This window comes from Callorhinus ursinus, unplaced genomic scaffold (genome assembly GCF_003265705.2).
Source record: "Callorhinus ursinus isolate GAN/ISIS: 27379988/994484 unplaced genomic scaffold, GSC_fseal_2.0 scaffold32, whole genome shotgun sequence".
Lineage (NCBI taxonomy): Eukaryota > Metazoa > Chordata > Mammalia > Carnivora > Otariidae > Callorhinus > Callorhinus ursinus.
This window is the reverse complement of record NW_027397094.1, coordinates 10,705,113-10,731,949: the sequence shown is the minus strand read 5'-3', so window position 1 is coordinate 10,731,949 and position 26,837 is coordinate 10,705,113. Positions and strand designations below refer to the sequence as shown.

The window sequence follows — 26,837 nt, the reverse complement described above, 5'->3', positions numbered from 1 at the left end:
CCTACTTGTTAATAGAGAAATAACCTGGTACATTTGAGTCTGCCTTCAGGGCTAAGGTACCAGTTCAGCCTCCTTGTAGTTTTCCCAAGAAACTGTGCCCTTTCCACTTGGAGCTTTGTGTCAGTGGCATCATCCCCACATCTGGTAAACAGGACTCGGCTCAGCTGCATCTCTTTTACGGAGCAGGCTCTTCCACTCCTTGCAGATGGAATGCTTCCTCCTCTTTGTTTCTAGGATGCTTTTCCAGACCTCTAGCTGTGGGCACGTTCCTGTAGCGCTGGGCCTATTTGTCTCTCTGATCCGAACTTTGAGATCCTTTAGAGTGGTGTTCAATTTTATATCCTCAGTACCTAGAACTCTGACTTTCAGTACATGTTTGAATAAATAAATGAGTCAGGGAGTAAAACAAAACAAAAAAGCAAACAAACTTCACACATTCCCCTTTCACTAAGACGGCTGGACTCCTTGCTCTGACACACTCACTGAGTACAAAAATACATGAATTTCCCCCTCAGGCCATGTGCGCCTTTTAAGTTCTCTGACTCCGTTATGGTGTCACCAGTTAGTCACTAGAACATTAACTTTGAATTCATTGTCTTATTCCTTTTCTGGTCACTCCCGTCCAGTCATTCTCCAAGTTCCTTCAGATTTTTTCTTTGATCTGCTTCACAGGGATGCTCTTCCCTTGATGGCCACCTCTTCAGCTCACTTGTTTATCGCCTCTTATCAGGTTGATGGCAGCAGATTCCGAGCTCGTTTCCCAATGTCACAGAGTCTGCTGATCCACTCCCTCTGATGAAAGCTTTTCAGAATTGTATCCCTTTTTGTGGTGGCTCTCAAAGCTGGCGCCTTGGGGAAATACACTCAAATTCATTTCAGAAACACCCAAGCTTCAACCTATTGAACCGGCATTTCTGTGAGTGCTTAGCAAGTGTATTGTGCAAAAGCTGTTCCTGTGATTCGGCTGTCCCATCCTTTGTCATGCCTGTCTCATGCACAGGACTTTATGACGATTTCTAGCAGTTCCAGGCACATCGTCAGTTCCTCCCATTGATTTTCCAGACTCTTTGTAAACCTATCTGACCATATGCCTCATGACTGCATAGGCCGCCCTTAGTACCGCTAGGCTCAGCTTTCCATCCTGTGATGGCACGTCTCCTTTTAACACTTCTGATATTCTCTTAGGATGTTTCCTTATGGTCATGACTTTCTTTTATCCTTTCTTATGGTGGAGTCTTATGTGTACCTCTCATCAACTTCATGATGAGTTTATTGATTCTTTTAGTCTTTGTAGGCAACCATTTATCTTCAGTATCCTAGGATTTAGTGTTTGGATACATACTCCTATTAAGTTCACGTAATACATTTGTTTTGTAATCCTCAGGGCTTGTACCAAATCTTAACTCAAACACTGAATAATTCCTTTCTGAACACTTAGTACAGGGTTTATCCAGAGCCACCTTATGTCATAATAGCTACTACCTAATGACCATCTGTCTACCCAATGTGCTTTACATTGTTTATCTCCTTTTACATCTTGCAAAACTGAAGTGCAGATGGGGTTCTCCTAGTTTTATCAATGGAAAGAGTGAAGGTTGGTACAGTGAATAACTTGGCCCGTGTGTTGTGAAGCTTAGAAATGGCTGAGCCAGAATGTGAATGTAAGTCAGCCTGTGATCGGAGAAGCCTTGCCTTCTTCACTGCGATGTATTGCCTCTGCAATCATGAGTAGGAAGTTTGCTGTTTTATCTTTCTTAGTGCATGGAAAGTCCAGTGATAAAGCACTAATGAATACTTTTCTAGTGTATTTTAAAAATTCTTTGTTTGAAATTGTGCTTATCTTTTAGGCACCGGGCTGTCAATCTCTTTCTTCAGGGATATGAAAAGTCTTGGATTGAAACAGAAGAACACTACTTTGAAGATAAACTGATAGAAGATTTAGCAGTATGTTTTAATGGGGTTATAAGATGAAAGCGGGTTTGGGTTTGGAGGAATAACATTGGTGTGAGCACTTATCATATTGAAGAGAAAATATCGTTGTAGTGTATTCGTCCTAGGAAGCTTATTCTTGATTGTCATTGCATTCAGGGTTTAGGGAAAATTTTATCCTTATTTCAAAGAGCTCTCTTCAACACCATGCAATTCAGAAGTGAAGCTGAATGATAGTTTATTATTAACCAAATGTTGATTCCATTATTCTCTTAAATTCTTCCTCAAAGCCCCTTTAACCACCTCAGAACCAGTATAGAGCTATAAAACCTGAACCATAACGAAGTTATTCACCAAACATAAGTGAAGGTTAACAAAGCCAATGAAAAGTAGCTGGCTTTTAAAAACACACAGGGCAGAGAATGATAGACTGGATACAAGAAGAACAGGAAGTCATGGTAAATGTAGGAGATGGCAAGTAGACTTTTGGTTCCACCATGCTGTGCTGGTAAGGATGCTCTTGTGCTGAGAGCAGAGCACTCTGGACAGCCATTGTCTTATTCTTTTCTAAGTCGTGGATCTGTTAAAATATCTGATTAAAGCCATCTTCTCAGAAAAATTTATAAGCATATGGTCTGGTAGAATTTTGCAGACTAGTTGGAGGCTTCATGATTCCCAAGTTAATGACCTCTTCTCTAAAAGTTATTTTTTTAACTCACAAGTTATCAGGGAATATTGGATAAACTGATATAATTCATGAAAGCTTGACCTTGATTTTCCCCATACATTTTAAGTGAATTAGAACCAAAACAACCCATAGAATATTAGATAGCTTACAGAAATTTACCCATGTATTATCTACAATATTAAGCCATAAATCCAGGAAAAGAAGATCTTTTATGTAGAGAAAAAAAATCAGTCTGCGTTAAAAATAGAGCTACCCCACGACCCAGCGATTGCACTACTAGGTATTTACCCCAAAGATACAGATATAGTAAATAGAAGGGGCACATGAACCCCAGTGTCCATAGCAGCGATGTCCACAATAGCCAAACTGTGGAAGGAACTGAGATGCCCTTCAGCAGACAAATGGATAAAGAAGACATGGTTCATATATACAATGGAATATTACTCAGCCATCAGAAAGGGTGAATACCCACCATTTGCATCGACATGGATGGAACTGGAGGGTATTATGCTAAGTGAAATGAGTCAAGCAGAGAAAGACAATTATCATATGGTTTCACTCATTCACTCAAACTGAGGGTTACAGAGCAGAGGGGGGTGGGGAATGGGGTAGCCGGGTGATGGCTATTAAGGAGGGCACATGTTGTGATGAGCACTGGGTGTTATACATGACTAATGAATCGTTGAACACTACAACAAAAACTTATGATATACTATATGCTGGCTAACTGAACATAATAAATAAAAATCAAAAAAATCAAAAAATCAGTCTGTGTAAGGCAATAAAAATATAAAAGTCATTAAACCATTTAACAGTCAAGATTAATTCTACATTGAGTAAAAATGCTTAATAATTTTCCTCGTGTTAAAAGTTCTAATAGTACAAAAGTATTCTAAGTTTAAAGTAACTGAAAATAAAAAAAACAAACAAACATGTAAGTGGTTCAAGCATTAAGTCATTTAGCATTCTTTACCTGACATTGTTTGTGTAGGCAAGGAAAATGTTTTGTTTGATAATAATCAGTTTTCACTGCTCTGTGAACCAAATGTTTATACTTGGAGTGACTGAGGATTTTGTTGTATGTAATTCTTTGCAAGTTGAGCCCTCCCTAAAGCTGAAATCTCTGTACCAAATACACTCCCAGTTGTGAATCTGCTTCTAAGAATAGCATTCAGAATTTTTAAATGATGTGAGTCATCCTTGCTCAATGTCTTTTGGTCCAATTATTAAATATCTTTTTATTTTTGTTTTTTTAAGATTTTATTTATTTATTTGATAGAGACAGCGAGAGAGGGAACACAAGCAGGGGGAGTGGGAGAGGGAGAAGCAGACTTCCCGCAGAGCAGGGAGCCCGATGCGGGGCTCGATCCCAGGACCCTGGGATCATGACCTGAGCCCAAGGTAGACGCTTAACCACTGAGCCACCCAGGCGCCCTAAATATCTTTTTTTTTAAGCTGCATAGTTTTGCACTGATTAATGTAACACACACACATGCATGCACAATGTATATAAAACACACATGTGCATGCACAGTGCCTAAAAGCACACACGCTTGCATGCACATTTCATATAAAACACACACGCACGACACACACACGCCAGAGCAGGAAGAAGATGACTTTCCTTTTAGTCATTGTCCCTGACCCTCATATTACTCCTGGCTTTGTGTGTGCATTTCATTTAATGTGAAATTTTATCAATTTGGCTTTTTTGTAGAAACCTGGAGCCAACCCTCCAGAAGAAGAGGAAGGCACGAAGAGAGTTGATCCCCTCCATCAGCTCATCCTTCTGTTTAGTCGAACAGCTTTAACAGAGAAATGGTATGGTTGGGAGGGTTCGTGTGAGCATGGGAAGAACAGATAAAGAAACCCCATGTCTTGAGTATCTTGTGTTTCACACGTTCATGTTGCAATTTCATCTTGTTCTTGTTAGGAGAGAGAATTGTTCCGAGATAGGAGCAGTCTGCCATACGCCTGTGGACCAACATTCATTCAAGTTCAGGCTTTAATGTCTGTCTGTGAGCTCCAATTTTTTGTAACAGTTTTGTCATTAGCTCATGCAGTTGATCCCGAATCTTATGAAATTATTTTTTCTTTATCACAAATGGCCCTTATAAATAAAACAAAAGAGCCCAAAGCAAATTCCAGTACGAAAAAATGTGTGGAGGCCAATGGTGACCCAAATTTCCTGGGTAGATTGTGTCTCCATTGTGCAGTGGGTCTTAGGAAACCTTTAGGAGGCAGGTGAGCCATCAGCTCAACAGGAAGTTTCTTTGAGGTCTGTTTTAAGGGCTCCGTGGCTTCTACAGTCTTATTTATATGAATTCTCCAAAGCTACAAAGGCCGAACCTCTGTGTAGTTAAACCTCTATGTCCTCAGATGCCCAGTAATCAAAATGGGCTCAGCATTTGCTCATAATAGGGAGCACTGCAGAGATTCTGTGGATGAAACTCTTTCAGAGGTTATAAAACATTTATCTGCCTCCCTGCCAGGCAAAAGGAGCCTACTTTCCCCTAGGCTTCACTCTCATTCCTGCAAAAGCTGGAAGATAATTTAATGATCAGTCCTATCCACATGAGTCTTTTGAGAGTCTAGACAAGTTCATTTGACCTCTATGCATGCCATAATGATGCACATTTCTCCCTCTTAGCCAATGTGATCCATCCTTCTCTCACGATGTCTCTCTCTCTCTTATTATTTCCTAACTAACAAAATCATCTCATCCCTAAGCATAGAGCAACCCTCTGTCTGGCATTGTCAGGTAATGAGGTATTTTCATAAGTGAATTTTTCTGATGGCTGAACCTTAAAACTGCTAAAATAACTTTGCAAATATTAGATACTTTTTGATGGAAACCTTTCTTCATGAATTAATGGTTTCCATATGTCTTAAGAAGAAGATATTAAACATATTTTTTAATTTTTAAGAATCACTAGGACTGTTGTATTTTTCAACAGTGTAGTAGCATAATAATTTGGGGAGTCCTCCCATCAAATGTCAAATATCACTTCTGTCAAAGGCCCCTACCTCGTTTAAACCTGCTTGTTTCAGCTTGTGTAGTTTCAAGAAAATTAAAGCTGTTACATTTGTGTGTAAATCAGTAGACCATTTATTTTGTGAGTCTTGAAGGCCTCTTCTGGACGGTAAGATGGGTCAGCTATTTAGGTCTGAGATCTTTGCTGTCTGATTCTACCATATTTTTGAATGATGACTTTGCCTAAGTTTTGTGTTTATTTCATTTTAAAAAGGCATACTGGTTGAAGAATAAAGGTTATTTTATACAGTGATGGCAGTTTTACATATGACTAGCCTCCGACTTAAAAACTCATGTTTTCTTTTTGTTTTTCATAGCAAACTGGAAGAAGATTTTTTATATATGGCTTATGCAGATATTATGGCAAAGGTAAGCAGATATATCTTGATTTTAATGTTTAATTTTAATAAAGGAAAATCATTTTCATCTGACAAAGGATAAAGAATATGTATTTCTGGGTCCAAATAAAATACTGTTAAATCTTAGAAACCTAAGGGGTATTAATCTCAATTTTCCACTTGTTGCATGAGTCTCTGTTCTGACTTCCTTTACAGATAATTATTGTTTGCTCACTTAACATTTTTTTTATGGGGAGCTCATTAAGTTTCCAAACATTCATTCATTCATTTAACAAATACAGGGCGTCAAGGTATTGGAGGTAACACGGTGAATAAGAAGGAAATGCACACACCTTTCCTGGAGTGTATAGTCTGATGGAGAAGACAAAATGTAAGCAGGTGATTGCAGAAAGCTCTGCTAAGTTTAATGGTAGAGGCGCTATTAGGGGTATAGGGAAGAGGTTGCATAGGAAAGTAGTGAGGGTTGCTTAGGCTAAGGTTTAAGGAAGTCCTCGACTGCCTAATGACGAGTGGATCACGCAAAAATAGGAACAGCTCGTATTTACTGAGTGTCTATTTCATTTATATCTCACAAGGGGAGGGTGACTGAGGGGGTGAGTTTAAGAGAGGAGTCAGCGTGTCTCTGAGGCCTCTGACGTGGGCAACTGGGTCCACCGTGGTACCAGCTACTGAGGTGGGGAGCACTAGAAGAATTGCAGGCCTGGAGTGAAGGGGAGAGATGGCAAGTTGCATTTTGGACATGTGAGTTAAAAATGCCCGTAAGACAGCCCTGTGGAGAGGTCAGATACGTGATGAGGCGTTCCTGTCTGACATTCAGCATCTCAGGGGCAGCTAATAAATAACAGATTTGGGATGTATGCACATTTGAAGGGAATCGAAGCCATTCGAATGGATGGTCTTGCCCCAGGCAGAGAAGGCATCATGAGAGCGAAAGGCCCATGACCACGCCTCGAAGGACATTGGTATATAAAAGATGATTAGAAGAAAAGGAACCCATAGAAAAAGGGGGTGGGGAGAGAATCTTAAGCGTGAGCATATGTAGGAGCTGTGGGCCTAAGTGGGTACTCAACAGAACCGTATGCTGCTGAGGGTATGGATGAACAAGGTGAGAATTGAGACTTCTCTGGGATTTAGTACATGTGCATCATGTGACCACGGTAAGAAGAGTTTCAGGAGCTTATGGAGAGAGGCCATTGGCGGCGCGAGTGCCATGTTGTAGGGAAGAAAGTAGAGATTCACACGTGAGATGTGGCCTAGACATTTCTTTACTAGAAGATTGAAAGGGGGGAGAAACAATATAAAGGGATCAATACCTAGATGGGATTGTGACGTTGAAGGGGGATTATTTTTGTTTGCTTGACACTGGTTTACTTTTATGTGAGGGATTTGAACATGCTTCTGTCCTGGTGGGAAGGAACCAGTAGAGAGGCCAAGGGAGTAATTTGTGGTGTGAGGTCTTGAGTGAATGGGAGCAGGGCAAGAGCACAGGTTCCAGAGCATGAGGAAAAGCTGTGTCTTTCCAACTTTATTTTAAGCTGTAACCCCCAGTAAGAAACACATTTACCCAGTATATTTATGGAAACATAAAAATAGATACATTGAAAGAAAATTTTCATGAAATTATACCCTTCCAATGAGCAGTAGAGTCTGATATTTTCTATTATATTTAAATAAAAAAAATTATTTTAGATCCTGACTCATTAAATAGATTCTGCATCCAGTGAATGGGCTGAAACCCATAGTTTAAAAAACACTGAGCTAAAAGATAAAAGAGGGAAGGATATTTCCTCCTTGATCATGGACTCTTAACTAGGATAAATAAGGGCATGAAGAAGAAGGGAGCTGACAAATAAGGGGGTTGTAAAGGAGTCCATAGACTGTTGTCCTCTGCATTTGAAGAACCACCAAGCAGGTGGGCTACAAAGGTAGAACTTCATGGTTTGAGGATAAGATATTCCTGATTGTTAAAGTTCTTCCTGGCTTGCTGAAGCAGAATTTGCCTCCCCCTGGGTCTCCTTGTGTCCTAAAGCAGCTTCTCTCTTTTGATACATGGTCAAGTATTTGGTGTTGCTCCCTTTCTCTCAAGATTTTCCCCTTGATAATTAAATCACCTTACTCCTCTTATCGGCAGAGGTATGCCAGGAGTGTCAGTCTTCCATCACTCAGTTCATTCTACTCCACACATACTCTAGTTTTTTAATATGTGCCACCCAGAAATTAATTGAACACAGTGTCCTAGTTGTGAGTTCACCTGTGTAGTGCCTGTTGGGACCATATCCTCTCTGCACTGCTTAGGATCCCATACATTTACAATAAATTGTAGGAACTCATTAATCTGAAATTTTTTGCCTCCTTTTGAGCTTGCCTGTCCACCAAAATTCCAAGGCATTTATGAATTTCTATGGAGTTTCATCTCCTACCTATACTGACAGTCGATGTATTTTTAATTTTAATAATTCTTTTTGTTTTTGTCTTTATTTATTTATTTATTTTTTTGACCTAGGCTTCTCTCCCACCATGGAGCCCAGTGCAGGGCTTGAACTCATGATCCTGAGATTAAGACCCAAGTCGAGATCGAGAGTCGGACACTTAACTGACCAAACCACTCAGGCCCCAGTTTTAATAATTTTTAATATATGTCATCGTTTCTCTAATTAGAGTCAGACCATAGACCAAGGCCAAAATATTTTGAAAGTTCAGCTCTATCATTCAGTGTTAAATAGCTCCTTACGTTTATGCTAGCCACGAACTTGATAATTGTGCTTTCCCTGTGTTTATCTCAGTTGCTAGTTTTGATGATTGATATCTAACTTCTTAGCAAAGAGTCTCTGGAGGTTGCCTTTCTTCATTTTGAAAATCAGTATCCCAGAAGCTGGTGCCGTCACTATGGAAAACAGTTTGGAGGTTCCTCAAAAAATTAAAAATAGAACTACCCTACAATCCAGTAATTGCACTACAGGATGTTTACCCCCAAAATACAAAAAGACTAATTCAAAGGGATACATGTACCCTTATGTTTAGAGTAGCATTATTTACAATAGCCAAACCGGAAACGGCCCATGTCCATCGATTGATGAATGGATGAAGAAGATGTGGTGTACATATACATGAAATATTATTCAGCCATAAAACAGAATGAAATCTTGCCATTTGCAACAACAGAGAGAGCTAGAGGGCATAATGCTAGAAAAAGACTCTTAACTATAGAGAGCAAACTGTTGGTTCCCAGAGGGGAGAGAGTAGGGAATGGGTGAAATAGGCAAAGGGGATTAAAGAGCGCACTTATCACGATGAAAATAATAATAATAAAAAAATAAGCAGATGAGTATTAGTTTTAGTCAGCATTATGAAATACAAATGTAGATCCACTGTACTGACAGTTCACTGAAAATCGTGCATGTGCCTGTGTAGAATAGTTTGAAGAGAGAACTATTTTTTTAAGTACTAAGAATTTATTTTTTGCAGAAAATAGGATTTTTGGGGGCTTTGCTGTTAATTTTTAACTATGTAGTTAATCAATAAAAGTATTTTTAGATTCATTCACAGGTATACACCAAAAATTGAAAGTTAAAGAATTAACTCTTTGGGTGGCTATTTTGGGGGGAAGAATCCAATGACCACAAAGTCCCTAAATTAAGTATGAAAACACAAGGAATTTCTAAAGTGGGCCAAATAAAGACCTTGAAATTATCTCATGTTTTCTTAATTACAATTCTTATTTGCTATTCATATTTTATTTCTCCACTGCAAGATTAAGATTAGAAATAAAGTAATATGTTTATCAGGAGAAGATAAATATATGGTGTTTTTGGTTTTTTTTTTTTAATGATTTGAGGAAGCACTAAGAAGACTCTCTTTAAAAAAAAAAGGGGGGGGGGGAATCAGCATCCCAGCTTCTGAGACTTTCTCTTGGCCTTCCTGGTTCCTCAGAGTTTATCAACAGTCATCTTATATTCACATAATCATTATTTTTGCCTTGAGTCTTAGAACCTGAACTCACTTTCAGACACGTATGCCTTAGTGTCTTTCACCATTGCAGGATCTTTTTGAATGCACCACTCACATCTCAATTGGGTTTTTATTTTCAGTCTTGCTGTTTTAACCCCAGGAGCACGGAATTGGGTTAAATCATAGCTCTGGATTCCATGTGAGACTCTCGTCGTTGGTCCATTATAGAGGCCCACTTTTACTAAGTTAGTGACTTAGTCACTTCTAATAATGTAGCAAGTACCCAAAAATGCACAACACACGAGAAGAGTTAAACCTTCATAATAACTTACATAAAATTGTAAGGTCCCCCCCGATTAACCCATACCCCACCTCCCCATACAAGGAAACCATCACCCTAATCCCATGTTTCAGATACCCTTGCTTTCCTTGTATATCATTTTCACTTATCGTACATACTTATTAATACATATGTATCACAAAAATACAAATGGGAATATATTATAATTATACATATAGTTATATATTTTTTTTAATTTTAGTTGTTTTTAACTTTTAAAAGGGCAGTATGCTCTGTATAATCTCTTGGTACTTGTTGTACTCAATACTGTTTTCTAAGGTTCATTGACACTTGTGTGTATTGGTAGAGTTCATTGGATTTGACTATCACGTTATATTCCATTGTGCAACTACACCAAAGTTTATTCACTTAGTTTTCTGTTGATAGCCTTTTGTGTTGATTCTGTGGTTTTGCTAATGTGGAAAGGGTTCAAAATTCCTCTTCTTCTTCTTCTTCTTCTTTTTTTAAATAAACAATAGACATTTATCTGTCCTAGGCTGGGAAGTGTAAATCTTGCTGTGTCCTCACATAGCAGAGGGCCAAGGAAGCTCTCTGGGGTCTCTTTTATAAGGGCAGTAATCCCACTCATGGGGTTCCTCCCTCATGGTGTAGTTACCTCCCAGAGACCACACCTCCAAATACCATCACATAGGGGATTAGGTTTCAACATAAAATTTGGGGGGAGGAGGATGCAAACTTTAGCATATAACATATTAACATTAGCATATAGCGCATATAGGAAGTGATTTCAGGAAATACTGGTAAGTCACTGGGGAAATGAGACAGAGAAAGGAAGGAAGACATCATGAGGGTTATTTTTTTATATTTATTTTTTAATTAACATATAATGTATATAGTTCCAGAGGTAGAGGTCAGTGATTCATCAGTTTTATATAATACCCAGTGCTCATTACATCCCATTCCCTCCAAAACAGAGGATCATAGGGGAAGAGAGGAAAAAAATAAAACAAGACGAAATCAGAGAGGGAGGCAAAGCATAAGAGACTCAATCATAGGAAACAAAGTGAGAGTTCCCGGAGGAGAGGAAGGTGGGGAGGTGGGGTAACTGGATCAAACTTCCTATTCTTATTCATTTTTACTATTGTATGAGAGGCAAGAGCTGTGGTAAGATGTAAGAATGTTCGGCTTCAGAAGAAAATGGCAAATGATTTTTCCAGGTTTATTGCATCAAATTACCTTCTTACCAACAATGTTTAAGAGAGAGTCTGGTGAGCCACATCTTTCCAGTATTTGATATTATATGGTTTCTCAATTTCTGTTAACCAAATGGGTATAAGATGGTCTTTCATTGGGGTCATAATTTTCATTTCTGTTGGCTGATTTCTATATTTAGAAATCACTTCTTGTGGTGTGTGAGTGGCTTAGTCATTTGAGCTTTTGGATCTTGGTTTTGGCTTAGGTCATGGTCTTGGGATATTGGGCGGTGGCCCAGCATCGGGCTCCATGCTCAGTGTGGGATTCTCTCTCCTTCTACCTCTGCCCCTCCCCGTGCTCACACTGTCTCTCTAAAAAATAAACAAACAAGTAAAAAATAAAAATCACTCTCTCTGGTGGTAAAATCTGAATCAAACAGCTGATGAGTACCTCTGAACTTCTCTATTATTATTATTATTGTTATAGCCTCTGCTCTAAACCCTATACTTACTATTCCTCATTCTCCCTGCTCTGGCTATATCTTGAAAAAAATCATCTTAAAATCTTTGTGTTTTTCAAGCCATACTTTATTTTAAATCTGAGATTAATACTCTTTCTTTTCCTGTCGTGTACGCCACCACTTTACAAATTTATCCACATTGGCTTGTGTTGCTGTTGCCACTGCTTTTGTCATCATCATGGCCCCTCACACTCGGTTCCCAGAATGCCTCAGTATTACCCGTTAGCTCTCCTCAAGAATCTGAAGCCGTTTCACACAACTGGGATGTTTCTACCAACATGAACAAGATAACCATGTGGAAGTCTCTAGAATGATGCCATCATAAGTTAAACACTCAACAGTATTTCCACAATTTTGACTTTCTGGCTGAGAAAATCTTTTCCTCCTCCTTCTCTTACTAACTTATTGAAATATTTAGGATCTGCATTAAGTTATGCCCAGGGTTCTATCCATTGTTGGTTTTATTAAAATTATCAAACACTAGCATCACTTTCTTAGGAGATTACTCTCACTTCGGTCTCACCCATCAGCTTTTAAATTTAAATCCATACTACAAGTTTCTGGTTTGCTTCCTCCATCTTCTGAGGAGTGCCACTGTCAGAAAGGCAACTTAAACATGTGTGAAATGTACTTGCTCTGCAGAAAGAAATGCCCAGGTGATGCGGGCAAAGTGAAGTGCCCTATTGACTGGCTATGGGTTCTCATCACCAATTTTGAATTTTGATCTTGACCCCTGAATGGTCTGAAGTATCCTCTGTTTTAGTTTTCTCTCTCTCTCTCTTTTTTTTTTTTCTTCTTCTAAATTCTCTTGCTCCATGCTTCTGCCCTTTTGTGTATGGATTTTACTCACTTTTTCCCTTCTGGCATATGGTATAACTCCTCGATGCCTGGAGTTTGTCATTTTGATGCAGAAAGCTAAAGCCATCTAACAGAACTGCCTCTTTACTTACCATATCTACTACATAGATGCAGTTTGCTAGTGAAAAACATATCTCCTATAGCTATAAATCCTTTTTGTTCCTAGTACATTAAAAAATTGGTCCCAGTGTATCCTCAAAGTATCCAATCAGTAGACGTTCAAAATAGTTTATAGGTTTGATGAGTTTGGTCAGGTATCCACTCCAAATTGATTTAAGCTAAATAGGTTCTAAAGACCACAAATTTTAACCTTATTAGAAGCAGATCCTACTAAATTTTCATAGAAAGATTTTTAAAATAGTTTATTTTATTTAAAAATAAATCTTTGTTAAAAAAATTAAATATTTGTAAAAAACTGTCAGCTAGAGCTCTAAATTTTTGAAGGAATTCCAAAAGCAAGCATATCATATGAATTTTATAGATTAAAGCATATCATTGTAACCGAAAATGATATTTTTTCTGAATGTATTCTTCATCTCAGAACTTGTTTCTTCTCTATATTTCTAAAGATAATGAAATTTATAAGGAGATAATTTGAGAAAATGTAAAACCGCATTTTTTCTTAAACTGCACATTTTTTTTTTAAGATTTTATTTTTTTATTTGACAGAAAGAGCACAAGCAGGGGGAGTGGCAGGCAGAGGGAGAGGGAGAAGCAGACTCTTCCCAGAGCAAGGGGCCCGACATGGTACTCAATCCCAAGACCCTGGGATTGTGACCTGAGCAAAAGGCAGACCCTTAACTGACTGAGTCACCCAGGTGCCCCTAAACTTCACATTCTCAAGAGACAGATTAGTGTTCTGATTTGCTTAAATAGTAAACATGCTTGTTACCTGATAAAATGCCTGTGCTTTACTTCTAATTCCTAATGCAGAGGAAGGAAACATCAGAGATAATCTTAGAGGGCAGATAAGCCAAAATTCCTCTGTGTTTAACATTAGATGCACAGTATTTACAGAGGACTACAGATTTGCTTATCAGATGTGTTTTGCTCAAATTTTCATGGGTTCTTTTTCTTTTTCTTTTTTTTAAAGATTTTATTTATTTGTCAGAGGGGGGGAAGGGGGAGGGACAGGCAGGGGGAGGGACAGGCAGAGGGAGAAGCAGACTCCCCGCGGAGCAGGGAGCCCCATGCGGGGGCTCGATCCCAGGATCCTGGGACCATGACCTGAGCCGAAGGCAAACGCTTAACGACTGAGCCACCCAGGCGCCCCCATGGGTTCTTTTTCTTAAATTCCCAGTTAACCGATGGTGTGGGAGCCAAGGTGACAATAGCACATAGCAGAATATTTCCAGTACTCTTGAATAAATAATTAACATCTTTATTTCTGTGGGGAAACATGCTATGGGACATCTCTTCCAAATAGCAGAATCCTTTATTTTCTCCTCTGCAAACCATGTTGTCAGTCTTCTTATTCCTAATTGGAAAGGGTGATAGTATTTGTTGAGTGAACAAAAGAACTTGACAGACATTTTAGAATTGATCATTGTGCGGGTGGAAGGATCATGTTTTCTGCCCTCCCTCCCATCCCCGCTTCATCTCCATACTCAAAATACTGGGAATTACTGAATTGAAACTGTTTTTCTGATTTGTCACTTATATTTAATTACTTGCTACCATTCACTTCACTGATACACTGAGTGCTTGTGGACCAGAAGAAATCTTGAGAAGGGTTGGAACAATCTAACCTGGAAGAGCTATAGGTTTTTTCCCTGCCACGGGTATTGGTTAGTGACCAGCTTCCTTTGGTCAACATGATACTTTCTATTCCCGACCATAATAATAACAGCAGTTGAGATTTATTAAATGCTTGTTATTTTTCAGACACTTAAACAATTATGCAAACAATTTGCATATGTTAAATCATATAATCCTCTCGGGAGGGAGCCCTGCCCCTCTTTGTCTTATTTCTACCTTAAATATGAGGAAAGGGAGACCCAGAGAGGTAAAGAAACTTGCCCTAAGCTGAACAGCTAATAATTGGCAGCATCAGGATTTATTTTTTTTTTAATTTTTTTATTGTTATGTTAATCACCATATATTACATAATTTGTTTTGGTGTACTGTTCCATGATTCATTGTTTGTTCATAACACCCAGTGCTCCATGCAGAATGTGCCCTCCTTAATACCCATCACCAGGCTAACCCATCCCCCCACCCTCCTCCCCTCCAGAAACCTCAGTTTGTTTTTCAGAGTCCATCATCTCTCCTGGTTCGTCTCCCCCTCTGACTTACTCCCCTTCATTCTTCCTCTCCTGCTATCTTCTTCTTTTTCTTTTTTCTTAAAATATGTTGCGTTATTTGTTTCAGAAGTACAAAGCAGGCATTCTGTGTCCTCAGGCTCTGGTCCTAATCACACCGCTCTTCCTTAAATTTAGCAAGCAAAAACTTTAGCTGTGGCAATTAGATAAGAATATATGCATGGATTAGCATAACTCCTTTATCATTTCTGGGAAAATAACTCAAAACAATGGATTAGTCAGTTATTTTTCAATAAAATAATATTAGTAGCAGCTAGAATTTCATTTTCCTCCTTTGGACCAATTACAGTAAAAAAATGAACATAAAAGATTACAAGATTCAGTTTAAACAATGGACATGCTTTCTGTTAATTTTAATTCACAGTTATTGCATATATCTATATTCATGTGTTCTAATGACAACATAAAATAAGAGAAAACAATTATCCTTGTCTTTAAGGCTTGCAGTTTCGTTCAAACAAGGTAATAAATGCATGAATAAGAGGTACAGGTACTATGGTAGGTATCTCGTCTGTATCTCTGTGCTGTGCCTAAAATTGGCAATTTAATATTTTTGATTTTGTAAAAGCACAGCATAATTTTCTTTTAGGTCCTGAATTCGTTGATAATGCCATCTACATTTACTGTATCTAATACATCTCTTTCGACAATGTCGATGACAACTTAGTACAAATGATTTGGTATTTCGTGCTGCATTGTTTTGTACTTTCTGCCTCAACATATTCTAACCCTGCTGACCTTTTCTTAATGTTTTCCATGTCTCAGAGTTGTCATGATGAGGAAGATGATGATGGTGAAGAAGAAGTGAAGAGTTTTGAAGTAAGATGGATCTTTCTAGATTTGTCTTTTCTATTTTGAAACATTGTTTCATAGCTTATAACTGACATTTATGTTTCTTGCTTCATGGCTTATTGCAGCTTATTGTGTCAAGGAACTGCATGTCAGAAGCTGGATGGACAAATCTGAGTCCTAACATTTGCTAAAGTTAAGACCAAGGAACATAGAATAATGAAATAATCCAATAAAACCCATATGTTCAGAATGAGTGTCCCTGAGAACTCTCAGAGAGTGCTTCAAACTGTTCTCATCTCAGTGAATGTCATGATCTGAAATTTCCAATGGACATATGAGGAAAACATTTATTGAAGAGCAACATGACATCGAGGTTTTAATTAAACCCTTGGTTGGCTATTTTCTTCTGAATTGAAGAAGTCTTAAAGATCTGGCCTCTTTTGACTTCAAATAGGTCACTCATTCCCTGTACATATGTAGATGGTGGCACACAATGCCCTTTGCTTGCATGAGGTAGGAGTGCATATATTCCTGGGACTATGTTCTATTTTACGGTTACTTTCTCAGATGTTCTCAGCTCTTAAATATCCAGAAAATTAGAAATACTGCTCAATGCTAATTAGCCAGAAGGAAAGTAAATATTATTTGGCCCATTTGTTTAGATTTTACTTTTGCTTTCTATGAAGAAAAGAGTTGTTGCTAACTACCACTTTTCTCCTTTTTTTTTCTTTTTTCTTTTTTTTTTTTTAGAATGTTCAAAAAGAAATGAAGTGGAAAGAAATAGATTACATTATTATTTTTTTTTTCTATTATGTATCTGGATTTTGAGCTAGAAGTCTGGAAATATATTAGTAACCAGCAGTCAGTTCTTATGACAGTGGTCCTACTGAAAGGAACAGGTTGAGGGGTGGACATAGAGTAGGGCCTCTTCCAGGAACAATTTGATATAGCATCTCTGCAACATTGAAATCAGTGTGTAGAAAGTACAAAAGCTAATCTGAGAACAACCCATGACTGTTGCTGAGAAAAAATGCCATCAGATTAATTTCCTATGTGACACTATAATCTTTTCTAATGTATGTGTGTCCTATTCTCAAATCCGTCTTTATTGATAAGAAACTGAGGTAAATTAGAATGAGCTCTGAGCAGCAAATAATACTGTGTTTTCTGAAGTGCACACCATTTATGGTCTACCAGCTGTCTTCCGAGCAATTGTTTATTGCTATTTTGCTTCTTGTCCACATCCTTCCTTAAGGTCACAGGATCCCAACGCAGCAAGGTAAAACTATATATATGTGTGTATTTGTCCGGGTCTGAGTTTTGGTTTCTTGTGACATTTACCTTTGTTAGACCCAACATCTTGGATTCTTTTGTAATAAAAGGTCTTGGCGATCTTTTTACAAGTTTGTAGCTCCCATGCAATTGGTCTCTTCAGTACCCCTTCCTTGACATAGGTTTATTCTTCTTGGAGTTTAAATGACTCATAATTTGAAATTTTATCCTACATGTGAACTCTTGGCTGCATGCTGTGCTCAGGTAAAAAGGGGCTAGCCCTTTAGCTGATTAACTTTTAGCTCGGGACCTTCCAGGACCGCATTCTGGCCTCATCCCCTCTTGATGCTTATTTAATACAAGTCTTGTTAATCAAAAAAAGACATGATAAATGGCATCACTGGTGAGATTGGAAAGAAGTCTACTTTCCCGTTGTGCTAGTAATCTCTCCAGTTAGTAACTGGAGAGGATGTTCCATGATGTTAATGTTGATTTCAGCATTCATTACAGGGAAGCACTTAATGATTATTTCTATCTCTTAATATATTTTGAATAGCTAAGTGCTTGGAACATTTGCTAAAAAAAAAAAAAAAACCATTTTGATCTGGCATCACAAAATTTTTTCTTTGGTAGGAACCCCATTAGGCTTACATTTTATTTTCATGAGACTAATTCATAGGAAAATTGATCAGACAGAACATCCCAGGGGGAAAAAATATCCATCATGGCTTTAGTTTAAAAAAAAAAATTGCTGTTAAAATGAATTTAGAATGTCGTGAAGAATCTATTTAGAAGAAACAAATGATAATATTTTAACTCTTATATTTGGAGGAATATATTATCATTACACTACGATCCTTATAAATTTAAAAATTTGAATTCATAACAGCTATCAGATATAGCTCTAGTTGGATGGATATAATAGTTAATGATTTATAATAGACATAACAATAATATATTCTGGGCTTAAATAGTAGGTAATAATGAGTGTGATACTAAGTTGATATTTATGCTTTTATCACTAATTATCTCAAATAGAATTCTTGTGGATGATTGAGGGTGGAAAGCATGAAGGGACCTCCTAACAGTAGCCAGAGATTTAATGTCCTAGCACCAAACTTCATGCCCCAAGAGTGTGGATATCTGTGGGATAAGTGTAGATAAGGAAGGTCAGAATCAGAAGGCATTGCTGGTTAAGAAAACCATCTTCCTCTGAAAGAGGAATGCAGTTGCAGGGGAATCTAAAAGCAAATCCAGTTTGGTAAATAGGGTCAAATTTGGTGACATTAGAGAAGTTCCCAATTCAGAAAAGAAGTCTAGGAATGGTTAGTGGAATCTGCTTTTAGCATATAGGATTCAGGTCAGAGTGAAGACAAGAAATCAGGTGAGGATGCGGAGCCTGACCTGAGAGAACAGGCTCCCTGCCCTGGATTTAAGATGATGGGCAAGACATTCACACAGTGGTGAAGCCTGGCATTCAGTCACAGGAAAGAGACTATAAACCAGCAGGTATAACTGTCCCCCATGAAACAGGATTTTAAAATTTCTTATGATTGCTACTTATAAGCATAACACCATAGACAAGATTGGGGAATTTGTACTTCTTAACCAGATATTTTACTGAATTTCCATGTGATTTGGGACTATAACTTACTATGTATGCCTAATTTGTGTAGCATGCTACTTTTCACAAAATATGTCCTCTGTGAGTAAGCAATAGAAACTCGGCCAAGTTGAGAAACAGAGATGTGCAGGTGCTTGCTAACCTATGAAGACACACTTGTCTGAGGTTGACTCTGTGATACCAACAAAACTACTGAAAATTTGACCAGACAACTGGATTATTGCTTTCTCTTTATAAATTTAGTAACATACCAGACTTTTTAGTTGAAGTTTCTGGTTGTTTAATATCATTTAGAGATAGTCTCATAGAATTTTCATCTAAGTTATAATAAATCTGAGAGGTTATCTGGCAATTTCAAGAACTCTTAAATTATGTTAAATAAATTTGGGAATAACATAGTGTGTGATAATTGAATTTTATTCCCATAACTGACTGATTATTAATAGTTGCTGTACTTTCCAGTTAAATTCTTTATCTGTAAGTATTCAATGAAAATACGAAGAAGGAAGTAGGCATTTTTAAAAAGGGGCATTATAATTTCCATGAGGAAAGAAACAAAGCTTAAGAAACATGAAACACGGGAAATGGGGACTAAAATGCTTAAAATATTTGCCAGCTCTTTTCTTATTCCATCACATCTATGTTTTACTGGTAGGATTCTGTTAAAACTTGCAAAGAGATTTAACTTGATAATTCTAATTCCCTGCTCCATCGAAATGATATATGTAAATATTCTCTACTACTGTTTATTTAAAAACTTTATTGCTTATTTAGTTAAGTATATATAACCTTTTTAGATTTGGGACTACTTCAATACTAAAACTACAAAAAGGACTGTTAAATCTTATGAAAAGGTGAGGAATAACTGAAAGGGAAGAAATATCTTAGCAGTGACTCAAAATGTCCATTAGTACAGCCGAGTGCATTGTTTAGCTGTGAATTTTTATAAGCCAAAGCAAATAATAATAATAACAACAAATTAATAATGTTGCAAGTCAAAGCAAGTCTGAGCACCATGGATTTTTCTCATCTAGGTTCACAATGAGATTTGGTACCAGAACAAACCCCATTTTTAAACTTTAAACTTTAAACTTGTGTGCAAAATACATACAGACGTTCCCCAGACGGTTGCTTCTTCCCTAATGCCATTCTCTAAAATCTGAGTGTGTGGAATTAAATGCTAATTCAACGGAAGCATTTCTGTGGACTATTAAGGTACCATAATATAGATTTATTACTTAATAAAGACTGAAATTAATGACGGTGGAGCTTAAATAAGCCAGAGGGATGGAGCATTGACTTGCCTTCTAGACCATCTTTCTCAAATATTAGGCAAGTTGCATCATCCTTTGGCAAATGCCCAATTTCTAATTCACAGATGAATTCTCTTCTGAGGCCCTGAGGTCCTATTATTCTGTACTGTTGATTAGAGAATAACTTGTGTCTTAAATACTAAATACGCCTATGGCAGAGTTGACATTCTGTAATAAAAGACTTAAGAGACTAACTTACATTCTCTCCCAGATGGGCCTCAGTCATAACCAAAATGACATCATACCTGCTAAAGTATTCAGACCAATACCCAGCTCGTATTCCGAAAGATACACCACTAAGTGTGGAAGAATCAATTTAGGCCCCGATGTCTTAAGGTCTGATGTTATATAGCTCTACCTAATGACAAAATCACCTTTGTCTGGCCCCTCCAGTGGTCTAATTTTGAATAGAATTCCATTCCTTGGCAATCCTGCAAGAATAAATTGGCTGTAAGATGTACCCTCTCTAATAGCTATATAATTTGATCTTTGAATGGGTTTATTTAGTTCTGTTCATCGGAACAAAGCAATTTAAATAAGAAGGGCTCCCTGAATCTTACCGAAGACGACCCTCATATATATAAAAAAATCAAAGAGGGGCGCCTGGGTGGCTCAGTTGGTGAAGCGACTGCCTTCGGCTCAGGTCATGATCCTGGAGTCCCGGGATCGAGTCCCGCATCGGGCTCCCTGCTCGGCGGAGAGTCTGCTTCTCCCTCTGACCCTCTCCCCTCTCGTGCTCTCTCTCTCTCATTCTCTCTCTCTCAAATAAATAAATAAAATCTTTAAAAAAAAAAATTAAAAAAAAATAAAAAAATAAAAAAATCAAAGATGCAGCTATGGATATAGAACATTGAAACCTTGATTCCTTTTATCAGGTAAACTTAAGAGTTACTTAGTTTCTACTACAGAAGCACTGTGGTATCCAAACTAGGGACCAAAGTGTTGAGTTGCTTGTTGTACTATTGAATCATAGAGGGGGAGGGGGAAGGAATTTTGATGGCCACTGTTCTCATCCCTCTTGCTGCAACCTGCTAACTGCATTGTTATATACCGAAATTATCGTCCTTAAGTTAATACCCTCATGTCTTAGCCCAGGTTTCTTAGAAAACAGAGCAGAGAGAATCTGTGCTAACACTTTATGGGGGGGGGGGGTTGATATAATCCCAGGGGAGTAAGAGTGAGGAGAAAAAGAGAGCATATTATCTAAGGAAGGAGGCAGCGCAAATACAAGGTAGTGGGTTCTTGAGCTGACCGTGCCTATTCAACATAGTATCAGATGGCCCTAGAAAAACCGTATGTATGCATCTTGGAACAGTGCCTCCTGGGAAAGAAGGATGAGCACTGGTTCTGTCCCACCTCCTGTCTTTTATTGGTCATAGGGACTTAGTTTCTTCACACTTCCTGATGTTAAGCAGATTTTCCATGCACCCCTGCCCGGGAAAGCCAAAGCCAGCTTGGGTCCAGCCTACCGAGTGTTCAGGCACTGCAGTCTCTCTGTATATGGAACCTCCTTAGTGGGTGCCAAAAGTGGTAGGAGCCAGCTTTTATAACCACACTCTGTCTGAGAAGCAAGGCAAGTTGCCAAGTCTTGGAGAGAAAGGGGGTATAAGGGTGCGATGAAGTACTGGTTCTGGCATGAGGAAAATTCCCAGAAAGCACAGTCCTCTATAGTGTGTATGGTAATTCAAGCATATCGAGTATGTGAACCCAAATAGCAAACTGTATAGAACATAATACTCTAACATATAGTTGTGCATTTTTGATGCATACAGTAGTTTGACATAGTGTGCTCTTATTTAAAAATAATCCCAGTTGATAATAATTAATCCCATAATGCCTGACTGCATTATGTACAGCAGATGGGATATAGCAGAATCATTCAGAGCATAGATATTTGAACAAACTACCTGCCTTTGAATCCCAACTCCACCACCTACCTGTGTGATCTCAAGCCTCAATTTTCCTATCTATAAAACGGGGCTAATTATAGTATCTATTTCATGGGATTGTGGTAAGGATTAAATTAGTTAATACATATAATACACTCAGAACATTGGCTGTCATATAACAAGCTCTCTAGGTATTTACTGTTTTATGCCTTTAAAAAAAAAAAAAGATTTTATTTATTTATTTGACAGGGAGATAGAGCCAGAGAGAGCAAGTCGGGGGGAATGGCAGAGGGAGAGGGAGAAGCAGGCTCTGCACTGAGCAGGGAGCCTGATGCGGGGCTCGATCCCAGGACCCTGGGATCATGACCTGAGTCGAAGGCAGATGGTTAACCATCTGAGCCACCCAGGTGCCCCTGTTATTATGACTTTTAATCAATTTTACCTTCCTACTAAAATCAAGCCAGGGAAGCCCTTAGAAAAACTTTCACAGGATGGTGAACACAGAACTACACAGGACGGGAGACCTGGGATCTCATGCAGGTGCTCACCAGGTGACCTTGAGTGGGTCACATTTAAATTACTCTGTGCCTCAGCTTTTTCTGCTTTGAACTAAAAGCTTTAAACTAGATGTTTTCAGGGGTCATACTCACCTTTAAAAGTGTCTGATTTGCTGTTCATGAGTGAGTTCTTTTCATTTTTCAGGGCAATTTCATATTGCTCCTAAATTCATGAATATTAATAGAAGCATGCAAATTTTTGATATTTTTTTTTCTTCCAGTCTTTTGTGGAGGAGTGAAAAAGAAAATAAACTTGATGTTATTTAGACTAGTAATGCCACAATAAAAATGCTTTATAGACACTAGCCTAGCTTCTGTACATATATATGTATCTCTACCTTTTCCTAGTTCGGTGTTTAAAGTATCACACAATTATACATGACACAGGTAGATATAGAAGGAAGAAGTATAGAGGCCTGAGAGGGGTTCAGGGACACCAAGTGGAGCCTTCCAAGAATGAGGTTAGTCCAGAAACCAATGCTTTAGACTCTTGCTAATTAACAGGAGTTTGTTAGCACTACCGATCCCAAGCAGAATTTCTAGGAGTGAGCATCAAGTCACAGAAATTTCACAGTTTACTGTATCAGTGAAATAAACACAGTCTTCTTGTTTGGGAGAAACAAAAATTCCCGAGAATCTCTGTGAGGAGGAGAACATGTCACATAATCTGCAGCAATTCGATAGAGGTAATAATTTGAGAATTTATACAATAAAGTCCAGATGTCCAGGTGACATCTGAGGCTGGCTGAGCACAGGATAAGTACCAGGGATCTAGAAGAATGAAAGGACTATGTTTCCTTAAGACAGTCTCCAGAAAAATCCATCTCTCAGCTGAATAGGTAACATCTGGCAGGGAATTAGAGACTGCATCGGGTACTTACAGGGTTCACGCAGCTGTTTCTCAAGGGTTGATCTGGGGTAGGACCAGTAACCATGTGTGAAAACTTAGAATTATAAACACTAAAACAGCTAGAACTGAGAGAACTCAAAATCCAAATAATGACTTGTCATGATCCGCTCTATGGTAAAATTTATTCTAACTTCTCTTTTTCCCGCAAATTATCCCACCGTTCTGGCACCTTCGTGATCCAGCCGTACCTTCGTATTAGTAGAGGTCATCAATCACCTTATTGTTCTTATTCTTTGTTTTGTCAGGCTATGTTAGTAGAACCACATAGCATTTTCTTTCTGTATTCAAGGCAGTATTCGGTGCTTTTAAGGCTTAAACAAACAAATAGGTAAATGAAGCCTGTGCTAAATCAATTTTGTGCTCAGAACAAACCCCATTCCCTCTAATGATAACTCAGTCTAACCTTGCTAATTTGATACCTTCTGATTTTATAGTGGCTCATTTTTCCCCTCCTACTTTATAGTTTGTTTGTGAACCTTTTTGTGATGTAGTATAAATTTTGTCAACAGGACTCTGAAATTGAAAATTATTTCAGCGCAGCTAGATTTTATTGTTTTAGTGTAGTGATAATTAGACTAAATATGCTGAATCCAAGGGAAACAATATTTTAACAAGCGTGGAAGTATAAATGATAAAGAAGTAAGCCATAGTCACACTACACAGCACATCTAAACTTTAAAGCCTCCAACATATTAACTGGACTACATTTTTCTGCTTTAGAATTTTTGTCTTCTCTGATTATCTATTAGTAAAACTTTGGCATTTAAACAAAGTTTGCTTTGGGTAAAAACATTTCTTTCTTTCTTTTTGTTTTTTTGTGTTTTGGTTTTTTTTTTTTGTTGTTGTTGTTAAAGAGAGAGCATTAGAAATTATGCCCATCCTATTGGAAAATAGAACTCTGGAAGATTATTATACTCTTCAGTATTCAGCAACAAAGACAATGGGTAATAAAGGTACAGACAGTAAATTAATTGACCTAAAAAAACCACAATTTGAGAATTATTGTTCGCATGTGTATAATTCTCGACCTCTTTGACCATGTACCAAAAGCAAACTAGACGTTTCTCATTTTACTAGCTTTGTAGCTTTTCAAATGAAAAGATAACATTTGTCACTTCAGATTATAGATGCTACATGATACCACATTATTTAGTTCCGTTATTCATTCATCACATTTTCTTGAACACCTGTTATGTGCAGGGAACTTTACTGGTTATATAGTATATGTACACTTGTGGTTAAAACAAGCAAACAAAACCTCTGGAGACCCTGTCCTCATGGCAACTTACTTGTAGGAAACTCCATATACATTCATTTAATTTTTTAAAAAAAAGTTTAAAATTGATAAATTTGAGGGACCATCCATTTTTAAACAAAGTTAGAATCTTAAGTGTTTTCCTAGCACTGCAAGTCAATTCTTTATGTATGTGGCCAACCGACAGTATCAGAAACTAGAATACCGAACAAAATTAATGAAATGGACAATACAACTCTTATCTATATTTTTGTTTTCCCTTAGTGTGAGTTGGCCTGTTTGTGTCGTAAACCAAATTATTACTACCATTTCACTGCCGTTCGCTTTTGTCCTCATAGTTATCCAATTGAATCTCCTGTATTTCCATCTTTTTTTTCTTATCATGTTGAGATTCAACATCACCTTGTAGGTTATGACTACATTTAGGATACCAAATCAGAAGAATATTTAATGTTGACTTATTGCAAAATTATGGGAAAGATTTTTAAAAAGAATTCGGCTGCTGGAGATTTCTGTTCACTTACAGGTAGCTTCCACGTGCAGCTGAAGAGAAAAACATTGTGAAAACCTTTTCAGCAGTTGCTGAAGGCTTGGAAACTCAAAGGAAAAAAAGCAAGCCCACTGGGCTCATGTGGTGTTAGGCACAGACTGAGCTGTGATGCACAAACCGCCCAAAATGCCCACATCACTGAGGAGGGCCCATCAGAAACAGGGTACAAGTTTTGCTGTCAAAAGGCTGCTCTCCTTTAAAATATCGTTTATCTCCATCATAGAGATAAACTATTTTCTCCATCAAGGAGCAAGGGGCAGTTGTAAATTTTTTTTTATTTCAGTGTTTTTCTCATATAAGACAAATTTTTGAAGAACTGAATGGATTTTTTTTCTTCAGGCCTTCTACTCCCCCCCCCCCCCCCACATCAATTGCTAAAAGCAAGGCACCCTGGGAAAAAAATGAAAGACTGTTAGCACCTTTATTACCAACTTCAGTCATACTAAAAGCAATCATGATGTAGAATATTTCCCATTCAATGTCTGCAATTTAATCATAGGTCTGATTTATTACCACCACTGACCTTGAAAAGACTCCTAACGGTCTTATTAGGAAAACAGCTGATAATTCCTAGTTGCTCTTGGTGATCAGAACTTTTTGCCTGAGAGAAAATTGAAATTGTGGAGCTCCTCCCCCCACCCCACCCTTTTTTGTAACCTTAGAATCATTGAAAGACTGAACTTCAAGTAGAGGTATAATGTTTATTTAAGACCCTTTGGCAGTTTAGGCGGAATCTGGGATGGGGCAGGAACCCTACTTTAAAAAGCTGCTTTAAAAAGGTCCTTTCAAGGTGCTATTTCCCCAAGTAAAATACTTTAGAAATATCTACAGTTTTCTTAGAAAAGCTAATCTGCAGTAAATTTGAAATTAAAGAATTTTCTTTCTTTCCACATAATCCATCATTTTATCATCTGAAAACTTTCTGGTTAAGCTTTCAAGGTTTTATTTTATTACGCTGTGATAAAATCTCCAAGGGTGAGATTGAATTACATGCCCAGAAGCACTTCTCAAAGGACACAGTACCGGAAAGAAATAATATTAAATATCTTCTGAAGAGAAAGCTTCCAACTCAGTATGACAAAGAAGAAACTCAACCGAGAGGTTGACCTGATCCCTCTTTAGGAAGTATGGGTTTCCTGCTTCTAGCTCAGTGTATCTTTTTTAGCTTGTTATTTTTTTTCTTTTCATATGAATCTCATCGTCTCCCCTGAAGTATTTATTATTACTGATTTTTAGGTGCATTGTGAGAAAGATGAGGGTGATCTTTGCCCAGAGAGTTTATTTTTTTAAAGAAGGCAGTTTGATATCCTGTCTATCTCTTGATCCTCCTGACATTGATCCGTCAGGCATGATTTCCATTACTGAAGAGGATAGGGAGGTCTAGAATGTACTGTGGAAGTGGTTCTAGCAGATCTTTGAGGTGGTCCACCTACTTTTGGAGCACAAACAGCAAAGGTTTTTGTGGTTGGTTGGTTTGCTTTCCTCAAGAATATACGGCATGCTGCCATCTTGTCTCTTCTTTG

At 37.9% G+C, this 26,837-nt stretch overlaps 1 protein-coding gene across 1 annotated transcript in view; it reads left to right on the top strand.

The window, feature by feature from the left end:
• RYR2 (ryanodine receptor 2) overlaps positions 1–26,837 on the top strand; it is a 728,853-nt gene that overhangs the window by 628,821 nt on the left and 73,195 nt on the right. Inside the window, exons 77-80 of the mRNA XM_073878937.1 lie at positions 1,848–1,944; positions 4,335–4,438; positions 5,969–6,020; positions 15,918–15,971. Of these exons, the coding sequence (XP_073735038.1) occupies positions 1,848–1,944; positions 4,335–4,438; positions 5,969–6,020; positions 15,918–15,971 (307 nt within the window). The remainder of the gene's footprint in view (positions 1–1,847; positions 1,945–4,334; positions 4,439–5,968; positions 6,021–15,917; positions 15,972–26,837) is intronic.